We start from the raw sequence: 11,253 nt of genomic DNA, 5'->3' as shown, positions 1-11,253 counted from the left end.
TGTTTTATTCCAATTTTTGTTTCAATCGGACAAGCGGTTTCAGAGAAGATGTTTTTGAATTTTGATGATTTTATATTTTTATGGTAATTTTATGTCATTAATCAATGTGGTTGCCAAACCACAGAACCAGTCAGCTTCATATTAACAACAGTTAATCCATGGAGTGACCCTCAACATGTATAGCAATTTTCAGAACTCTGCAGTAAACAGTTTCCGCAAAATCCAATATGGCTGCCGAACCATGTGACTTGCGCAAATTTGCTGAATATCACCGACTATCAGACATAGGCATCTACCAGTGTACCGAATTTTGTGAGTTTTTGAGCATGTTTTGGCAGAATAATAATAAAAAATAATAATAATAATAATAATCCTAACAAAAACAATAGGCTTCCCCAGCCTACGGCTTGGAAGCCTAATAATCCTAACAGAAACAATAGGCTTCCCCAGCCTGTGGCTTGGAAGCCTAATAATAATAATAATAATAATAATAATCCTAACAAAAACAATAGGCTTCCCCAGCCTATGGCTTGGAAGCCTAAATACATGCTGCACAACATGTATATCAGCCCTTGTGCACAGGTAAGAAAAAATTGATGTCACTTGATACTAAATATATATTTTACCTCAACTTTTATCTTACTGGATACTTGAATCAAGTTTCACAGACCCTATTTTATCATCCTGACCTGTAAAAAATAAATAAATAAATAAATAAAGTATTGGCATCTGTGAGTTTGTGAAACCATCAGTTAAAGTTCAATTATTTGGTGTACATTCTAATTTCAGGTGTAATCAGAATTTTTTTTTACTTCTCCTCACTTTCACCGAAAACAATAATTGCATACGGTATATAAAAAGTGAAAGCCCTGAAAAAAACTCAAAAATGAAATAAATAAAAATAGAAGCCCTAATTTATAATTTAGTGAAAATCTATGCAAATGATTACTTTCCTAGCTTTCTTGGGGACACATGTAAGCTTGGCTTGCCTGCTTCTATTAGCTGTGAATGCCAACTGTGTGGGTAGCAGTGTAAAGATGGTGAAATTAACCAGTACTACAGTATGTTAAACAGACAGCTTGTATCTGCCAAATAAAACATATTGAAGAAAATAAACTTCAAAGATGTTTTGTTTTGTTTTTTCCCCCCAGGTTGACTACAAGGCAATTGCGGACCGTCTCTTTGAGCTAGCTAGTCGAACCAGCACACCTCCCCAGAACAGAAAGATCATCTACAGACTGGTCAAAAAGTATGTGTTTCTATCAGATGGTTTTTCTAGAGTAAGATTTGATTACTGCAGTAAGTACTATGTTTGTTATTTTTTCAGGTTGGTTTTGCTGTTATCTGACACAAGACGAGTAGCATCTTATCTTATTTTTTTAACGCCAAGAATATTGAACAAAAGACAACCGGGCATGTTTGTCTCAAAAGTGAATTTTTTTCAGTCTTTGGCCACATAGCGATGATGCTGAGTTATATACATTGTTTATATATACAGTGCCGTGAAAAAGTATTTGCCCCCTGTCTGATTTTCTGCATTTTTGCATATTTTGACACTGAATGTTATCAGATCTTCAACCAAAACAATATTAGATAAAAGGGGCCCTGAGTATCAAATAACACAAAAATTTGATACATATTTCATTTATTTATTAAAGAACATTATGCAACACCCAATGCCCCCGTGTGAAAAAGTTACGCCACCTTTAGCAGCAATAACTGCAACCAAATGCTTCCTGCAGTTATTGATTTAGTCTCTCACAGCACTGTGGAGGAATTTTGGCCCACTCCTCCATGCAGAACTGCTTCAACTCAGTGACATTTGTGGGTTTTCGAGCATGAACTGCTCGTTTTCAGGTCCTGCCACAACATCTCAATGGGGTTTAGGTCTGGACTTTGACTAGGCCATTCCAAAACTTTAAATTTCTTGTTCTTCAACCATTCTGATGTAGACTTGCTTGTGTGTTTCGAATTATTGTCTTGCTGCATGACCCAGCTGCGCTTCAGCTTCAGCTCACGGACGGATGGCCTGACATTCTCCTGTAGAATTCTCCGATACAGAGCAGAATTCATGGTTCCTTCAACGATGGCAAGGCGTCCAGGTCTTGATGCAGCAAAGCATCCCCAAACCGTGACACCACCACCACCACCATGCTTGACCGTTGTTATGAGGTTCTTACTGTGGAATGCAGCGTTTGGTTTTCGCCAGACATAACGGGGCCCATGTCGGCCAAAAAGTTCCAAGTTCAACATTGTTCCAGAACTCTTGAGGATCATCCAGGTGCTTTTTGGCAAACTTGAGACGCGCATTCATGTTCTTAGTGAGCAATGGTTTCCGCCTTGCTACTCTGCCATGAATCCCATTTTTGCCCATTGTCTTTCTGATGGTGGAGTCACGAACACTGACCTTAGCCGAGGCGAGAGAGGCCTGCAGATCCCTGGGTGTTGTTCTAGGGTTCTTTGTGACTTCCTGGATGATTTTACGCCTTGCTCTTGGAGAGATTTTGGCAGGACAGCCACTCCTGGGAAGATTCACTACTGTCCCATTTGGACAATATGGTTCTGACTGTGGTTCGGTGGAGCCCCAGAGCCTTAGAAATGGCTTTGTAACCCTTTCCAGACTGATAGGCATCAACAACTTATTTCCAGAGGTCTTCAGGAATTTCTTTTGTTCGTGGCATGATGTGCCTCTAGAACCTGTGTGCTGACAACTTCACTCTGATGGTAAGGGCCAAAGTTAGTCAGATTTATATTGGGTAGGGCTGGCCCAAATCAGGCCTGGTTGTTAACCAAAGTACTCAAACAGCGGACCCTAATTATCCCTTTAATTTGGTTGAGTTAACTAGGGGTGGGCAATAACTTTGATTACCTTGCACACCAAACAAATGAAAGAAGTACCAAACTGTCATTTTTGCTCTCAGACTCCCTCTATATACTACTACAACCCACAAAAAAATCTGACCGAATACAATGTGAAGAATGTGCAAAAATGCAGAAAATCAGACGGGGCAAATACTTTTTCACGGCACTGTACATACAACATATCTCTTTTAGTGTGTTTACAAACCATTCTATCAGTGACATGCCATTCCCCTTTCAGTATGCCCACAGATGATTTTTTGTTGAAAGAACAATTACTTGTTCGTGCTTTGGTAGAGATGTCCTGGGCTTTTTGACCCCTGTTGATACGGATAAGGTGGAGGTTTATGGAGGTGAACAATTTGGAGTAAACAGTCAGTCCATATGGTGTATATATATACAATTGTAGTCAAAAGTTTACATACCCCAGTGGGCTCCTGAGTGGCGCATCCAGTAAAAGCACTCGCTAGAGTGCAGGATGCGCTCTATAGCCTGGACGTCGCGAGTTCGAGTCCAGGCTATTCCACAGCCGACCGTGGACGGGAGCTTCCAGGGGGCGGCGCTCAATTGGCCGAGCGTCGCCCGGGGGGAGGGAGGGTTAGGTCGGCCAGGGTGTCCTCGGCTCACCGCGCACCAGCGACCCCTGTAGTCTGGCCGGGCGCCTGCGGGCTTGCCTGTAAGCTGCCCAGAGCTGCGTTGTCCTGCGACGCTGTAGCTCTGAGGCGGCTGCACGGTGAGTTCGCAGTGTGTAAAGAAGCGGGCGGCTGACGGCACACACTTCGTAACGTAACAACTATCAGCATGACCAGATAAATCATTTTTTTTTGTTTCATCACTCCACAAAACCTTTGACCAGAATTCATATCCATCATTTAAATGCCGATTTGCTAACTTTAAGCGATTTGTCCTTGTGACATTCTCCTTTTTCCTTGGCCTGCGTCCATTGAGACCTTCACCATGCAACACTCGACCTATGGTTGAAATGGAAACCCCACCAGTCCCACTTCAGCCAATTCACTTTGAATGTCTTTGACAGTCAATCTCGGATTGTTGTTAACCTTCCTCACAATTCTTCTACTTGTTCTTGGTGAACAAACCTTCTTTCTTCCAGACCGAGGGAGCGTTGTGACAGTACCATGAGTCTTGTACTTCTTGATAACTAATTGAAATTGGGGTGCTCAAATGCTTTGAAGTCTTCTTGTATCCTTCTCCAGCTTTATGACAATAAATCATTTTCTGCCTAAGGTCTTCAGATAGCTTGTATGTTTCCCCATATTGTTATTGGTAATGACAGCAATCATCTATGCCTAACCCTTTCATACTTTCTAAGAATGTTCACCTACAGTCCAGCATTTTCTAGACTTTTCTAGAATTAGGTTCTGCATTATCATATTGAAATTTCTAGCACCTTATAGACAATACTATCATATATCATAGAAATTTAGCATTTTTTGAGTTCTGCAAAAAATTGCTTAAATAAGTAATTCTTTCTTGTAACTTTTTCCTCATCCACAAAAGCAAAGCTTTTGCTGCAAAAGTTTTTTCCTAAAATTCTTCGAGTTTGAGAAATTTCCCAAAATATGTTTCCATTGGGGTATGTAAACTTTTGACTACAACTGTAGGTCGTTGTGGTCTACAATTTTAATGGTTCTGGTTGCTCAATGTTATGTTCTTTTTCTGTCTTGCAGATTCCAAGACTTAAATGATGGTAAGAGTTCCTGTGCGTGTGTATGTATGTATGTATGTATGTATTATTATTATTATTATTATTATTATTTATTTCTTAGCAGACGCCCTTATCCAGGGCGACTTACAATCGTAAGCAAAAACATTTCAAGCGTTACAATACAAGTAATACAATAAGAGCAAGAAATACAATAACTTTTGTTCAAGTAAAGTACAAGTTTGACAAACCACAATTCAATAATACAGCAGGTAATAGTGATAGTTACATCAGGATATGATTAAATAGTGATAGTTACATCAGGATGTGATTAAATACAAAGTACTACAGGTTAAAAACTTGGCAGATTACAGTATTCTGAAGTACAGGATTAAATGCAGTAAAATAGGGGCTGATAAGAGCAAAATAAAGCACATTTACATGAAGGGTGATAGTGTCCCAGGATACAAACAGAGGAGTTCTACAGGTGCTCTTTGAAGAGGTGAGTCTTGAGGAGGCGCCGGAATGTGGTCAGGGACTGGGCAGTCCTGACATCTGTAGGAAGGTCATTCCACCACTGCGGAGCAAGGGTGGAGAAGGAGCGGGCTTTGGAGGCAGGGGAGCGTAGCGGTGGTAGAGCTAGTCTTCTAGTGCAGGCGGAGCGGAGAGGTCGAGTGGGGGTGTAGGGAGAGATGAGGGTCTGGAGGTAGCTGGGTGCAGACTGGTCAAGGCATCTGTAGGCTAGTACAAGAGTCTTGAACTGGATGCGAGCGGTGATCGGGAGCCAGTGGAGCGAGCGGAGCAGTGGAGTAGCGTGGGCGAAGCGAGGCAGAGAGAACACTAGGCGGGCAGCAGAGTTCTGGATGAGCTGGAGCAGACGGGTGGTGGACGCAGGGAGGCCAGCCAGGAGGGAGGTGCAGTAGTCTAGGCGGGAGAGTACCAGGGCCTGGACCAGGAGCTGGGTAGCATAGTTGGTGAGGAAGGGTCGGATTCTTCGGATGTTGCTCAGGAAGAATCGGCAAGTGCGTGCCAGAGTGGAGATGTGCTGGGAATAAGAGAGGCAGGGGTCCAGGGTGACTCCAAGGTTCTTAGCTGAGGAAGAGGGAGAGAGTGTGGTAGATTCCAGAGGAACAGAGATGGAGAGATCAGAGGAGGGGGAGGAGGAGGGAAAGAAAAGGAGGTCGGATTTAGAGAGGTTGAGTTTGAGGTGATGCGAGTGCATCCAGGAGGAAATAGCAGACAGACAGGTAGAGATACGGGAGGAGATGGTGGAGTCAGAGGTGGGGAAGGAGAGGAAAATCTGAGCATCATCAGCATAGAAATGGTATGAGAAACCATAGGATGCGATGAGGGGGCCCAGGGAGCGGGTGTAGAGAGAGAACAGGAGAGGACCCAAGACTGACCCTTGGGGGACTCCAGTTAAGAGAGGGTGAGGTGTGGAGGTTGCTCCACGCCAGGTTACCTGGTAAGTGCGGTTGGAGAGGTAGGAGGAGAACCAGGCCAGAGCAGTGCCAGAGATCCCCAGGTCAGCAAGAGATGATAGTAGAATAGAGTGATCAACAGTGTCAAAGGCAGCAGAGAGGTCGAGGAGAATTAGGGCAGAGGAGAGAGAGGCAGCTCGGGCACACTTAAGTGAGTTGGTGACAGACAGGAGGGCGGTTTCAGTAGAGTGAGCAGATGTATGTATGTATGTATGTATGTATGTGTGTGTATATATGTATGTATGTGTGTATATACAGTACTGTGCAAAAGTTTTAGGCAGGTGTGAAAAAATGCTGTATAGTAAGAATGCTTTCAAAAATAGACATGTTAATAGTTTATATTTATCAATTAACAAAATGCAAAGTGATTGTGCCGTAGTTCTTCACCAGAGTCTCAACCAGCTCCACATAGTTTTCGGCCTTGTGATTGCCCAGGAAGCCCCGAACCACTGCGACAAAGCGGTTCCAAGCCGCTTTCTCCTTACTAGTGAGCTTCTTGGGGAATTCATTGCACTCCAGGATCTTCTTTATCTGTGGTCCGACGAAGACACCGGCTTTGACCTTTGCCTCAGACAGCTTAGGGAAGAAGTCTTGAAGGTACTTGAAGGCTGCCGACTCCTTATCTAGAGCTCTGACAAATTGTTTCATAAGGCCCAATTTAATGTGCAGTGGTGGCATCAGCACCTTCCGGGGGTCCACCAGTGGCTCCCACTTGACGTTGTTCCTCCCCACAGAGAACTCAGTCCGCTGCGGCCAGTCCCGCCTGTGGTAGTGCGCCTTGGTGTCCCTGCTGTCCCAAAGGCAAAGATAGCAGGGAAACTTGGTAAAACCGCCTTGGAGACCCATCAGGAATGCCACCATTTTGAAGTCTCCTATGACCTCCCAGCCGTACTCATCATACTTCAAGGCGTCCAGCAAGGTCTTGATGCTGTTGTAATCCTCTTTTGAGGTGCACCGAGTGAGCCAGGGGAAGAGACGGGTACTTGTTACCATTATGGAGCAGCACGGCTTTGAGGCTCCTGGATGAGCTGTCAGTGAAGAGGCGCCACTCATTCTGGTTACAGGCGATTCCGATTGCCTCGAACAGACTGGTCACATTCTGGCAGAAGCAGAGCCCATCTTGACGGGTGAAGAAGCTGGAAAAAGGTTGGTGACGCTTCCTCTGATCTGCGACTTGCACACTTTCATCCAACAAGTTCCGCTGCTTGAGCCTAGACGTCAAAAGCTCGGCATTGGACTTGGTGAGACCAAGATCTCTAATCAAGTCGTTGAGGTCTTTTTGGTTGGGGTAGTAAGGGTTTCTCTCCTCAGCTCCACCTCTGAAATTGTCATCTGGATCTACAACGTCTTCCTCGCTCTCTGACTTGCTGCTCTCTTCTAAAGACGGCTGCTCTCTCTCCGGAGGAGTGGGTACGGGGAGCTCATGGCAGTGTGGCACCGGGGCGATGGATGAAGGAAGGTCCGGATACGTGATAGCAGGTGCATTCTTGCCAGTCCGACGTTTGGAAGGGTCCACCATGCAGAAGTAGCAGTTGCTTGAGTGGTCAGTGGGTTCCTGCCAAATTCTTGGGATAGCGAACTTCATGGCTCTCTTTTCCTCTCTGTACCATCTTACAAAAATACATTTATTTCACCCATGACTAATGTGTAAGAGATTCTCGCAACATTTTTCATATATGATATGTTTTTTCAATAATATTGAAAATTGTAAAACATTTTAAAATTAAAAACTTTTACAATTTTAAAAATTAACAAATTTTATAACAAAATTCCGAGCAACAATTGTCCATCTTACCTTCCAGAGTTTTTTTGCAGTGCTCGCAGGTGAAATGAGGTGCCCAGGGTTTGTCTTGATCCCCGACAGGCATGCCGAAATATGCCTTGTAGGCCTCCCACATCTTAGCAGATGCTTCCACGGAGTACTTTTTCGCTCTTGTCTTGATAAATTGGCCACAGACATAGCAAAATGCGTCTGCCGGATGCTTGCAGCCTCTTGATGCCATCTCAGAAAAATGCAGATATGTATCCACTTAGGCAGCTGGAACTAAACTGAACTGGTGGGCTTAAGGCCCCTGTATTTATACTACTGTTTATATTACTGGAACGTTCTAGAAAGTTCTAGAAGTTACTCCAAGTTTACTCAGCACTGAATCTATCTGGAATGTTCTGGAAAATAGGTAAATTTCAAAATATCACTGTCCTGGTCACAAAAGCAAAGTTTGTGGGGAATAATAGCCATTTTCTATACTTTTGAGGCATAAGCAATTAGGAAATAACACTTACTACCCAGGAACCAAAAAAAAAAAAAAATGTGTTACACAGTGTCATCAATTCAATATGTAGGTTGAAACACAATCATTAACTGAAACAGAAACAGCTGTGTAGGAGGAATAAAACTGGGTGAGGAACAGCCATACTCAGCTAATAAGGTGAGGTTGCTGAAGACAGTTTACCGTCAAAAGTCATACACCATGGCAAGACTGAGCACAGCAACAAGACACAAGGTAGTTATACTGCATCAGCAAGGTCTCTCCCAGGCAGAAATTTCAAGGCAGACAGGGGTTTCCAGATGTGCTGTCCAAGCTCTTTTGAAGAAGCACAAAGAAACGGGAAACGTTGAGGACCGTAGACGCAGTGGTCGGCCAAGGAAACTTACTGCAGCAGATGAAAGACACATCATGCTTACTTCCCTTCGCAATCGGAAGATGTCCAGCAGTGCCATCAGCTCAGAATTGGCAGAAAACAGTGGGACCCTGGTACACCCATCTACTGTCCGGAGAAGTCTGGTCAGAAGTGGCCTTCATGGAAGACTTGCGGCCAAAAAGCCATACCTCCGACGTGGAGACAAGGCCAAGTGACTCAAGTATGCACGAAAACACAGGAACTGGGGTGCAGAAAAATGGCAGCAGGTGCTCTGGACTGATGAGTCAAAATTTGAAATATTTGGCTGTAGCAGAAGGCAGTTTGTTCGCCGAAGGGCTGGAGAGCGGTACACGAATGAGTGTCTGCAGGCAACAGTGAAGCATGGTGGAGGTTCCTTGCAAGTCTGGGGCTGCATTTCTGCAAATGGAGTTGGGGATTTGGTCAGAATTAATGGTCTCCTCAATGCTGAGAAGTACAGGCAGATACTTATCCATCATGCAATACCATCAGGGAGGCATCTGATTGGCCCCAAATTTATTCTGCAGCATGACAACGACCCCAAACATACAGCGAAAGTCATTAAGAACTATCTTCAGCGTAAAGAAGAACAAGGAGTCCTGGAAGTGATGGTATGGCCCCAACAGAGCCCTGATCTCAACATCATCGAGTCTGTCTGGGATTACATGAAGACAGAGAAGCAACTGAGGCTGCCTAAATCCACAGAAGAACTGTGGTTAGTTCTCCAAGATGTTTGGGCCAACCTACCTGCCGAGTTCCTTCAAAAACTGTGTGCAAGTGTACCTAGAAGAATTGATGCTGTTTTGAAGGCAAAGGGTGGTTACACCAAATATTGATTTGATGTAGATTTTTCTTCTGTTCACTCACTTTGCATTTTGTTAATTGATAAATATAATCTATTAACATGTCTATTTTTGAAAGCATTCTTACTTTACAGCATTTTTTCACACCTGCCTAAAACTTTTGCAAAGTACTGTGCGTGTTTATGTATGTGTGTGTGTGTATATATATATATATATGTATATATATATATAATATGTATATGTATGTGTGTGTGTATATATACAGTGCCTTGAAAAAGTATTCAGACCCCTGACCAATTCTCTCATATTACTGAATTACAAATGGTACATTGAAATTTCGTTCTGTTTAATATTTTATTTTAAAACACTGAAACTCAAAATCAATTATTGTAAGGTGACATTGGTTTTAGGTTGGGAAATATTTTTAAGAAAAATAAAAAACTGAAATATGTTGCTTGCATAAGTATTCAACCCCTGTGCTGTGGAAGCTCCCAGTTTACACCGATGAAAGAAATTGCCCTGTCGAGGACACAATTACCTTACCATTGGCCTCCACCTGTGAACCATTAAAGTTGCTGTCACATTGTCTGGATAAAAACCCCACTGTAGAAGGATCATTGGTCAGGCTGTGAATCTGAAGGAAAAATGAAGACCAAATAGCATTCTACAGAAGTTAGAGATAAAGTAATACAAATGCATAGATTAGGGAAAGGGTACAAAATAATATCCAAGTGTTTGGCTATCCCAATGAGCACAGTTGGATCAATAATCAGGAAGTGGAAGCTGCATCACACCACCCAGGCACTGCCAAGAAAAGGCTGTCCCTCAAAACTCAGCGCTCAAACAAGGAGACTTGTGAGAGAAGCCACAGAGGCCAACAATCACTTTGAAGGAGCTACAGAGTTCAGTGGCTGGGAGTGGAGTAATGGTGCACCAGTCAACCATATCAAGAGCTCTGCATAACACTGACCTTTATGGGAGGGTGGCAAGAAAGAAGCTGTTACTAAAAAAGTACCATCTGAAAGCATGTCTGGAGTTTGCCAGAAAGCATGAGAGTGACCCAGCTGCGATGTGGGAAAAGGTTTTGTGGTCAGATGAGACCAAGATGGAGCTTTTTGGCCAAAACTCAAAGCGCTATGTGTGGCGCAAACCTAACTCTGCCCATGCCTCAAGACACACCATCCCTACAGTGAAGTATGGTGGTGGCAGCATCATGCTGTGGGGATGCTTCTCATCAGCAGGGACTGGGCATCTTGTTAAAATTGAAGGAAGAATGGATGGAGCAAAATACAGGGAAATACTGCAAGAGTTATACTGCATAACCTGCTTCAGTCCGCTAAAAAACTGAAGCTTTGAAAACTGAAGGAAATTCACCTTTCAGCAGGACAATGATCCCAAGCACAAGGCCAAAGCAACATTGGAGTGGCTCAAGAACAAAAAGGTGAATGTCCTACAGTGGCCCAGTCAAAGTCCTGACCTCAATCCCATTGAGAATCTGTGGCACTATTTTTAAAAATTGCGGTCCACAAGCGTCATCCAACCAACCTGAACAACCTTGAGCAAATCTGCCAAGAAGAATGGGCCAAAATCACTCCGACACTGTGTGCAAAGCTGGTACATACTTACCCCAAAAGACTTAAAGCCAACATAAAACCAATGTCACCTTTACAATAATTGATTTTGAGTTTCAGTGTTTAAAAATAAAATATCAAACAGAACGAAATTTCAATGTACCATTTGTAATTCAGTAATATGAGAGAATTGATCAGGGGTCTGAATACTTTTG

The 11,253-nt window shown here is 43.3% G+C and overlaps 1 protein-coding gene across 1 annotated transcript in view; it reads left to right on the top strand.

The window, feature by feature from the left end:
• Nucleotides 1-558: 558 nt before the first annotated feature.
• The window catches only part of LOC131737877 (ribosomal RNA processing protein 1 homolog B-like), a 58,724-nt gene continuing 48,029 nt past the window's right edge, over nucleotides 559-11,253 (top strand). The window contains exons 1-3 of the mRNA XM_059029652.1: nucleotides 559-582; nucleotides 1,152-1,249; nucleotides 4,548-4,567. Coding sequence (XP_058885635.1) covers nucleotides 559-582; nucleotides 1,152-1,249; nucleotides 4,548-4,567 — 142 coding nt within the window. The remainder of the gene's footprint in view (nucleotides 583-1,151; nucleotides 1,250-4,547; nucleotides 4,568-11,253) is intronic.

This window comes from Acipenser ruthenus, chromosome 8 (assembly GCF_902713425.1).
Source record: "Acipenser ruthenus chromosome 8, fAciRut3.2 maternal haplotype, whole genome shotgun sequence".
In the NCBI taxonomy this organism is placed as follows: domain Eukaryota; kingdom Metazoa; phylum Chordata; class Actinopteri; order Acipenseriformes; family Acipenseridae; genus Acipenser; species Acipenser ruthenus.
This window is presented reverse-complemented; position numbering and strand designations above follow the sequence as displayed.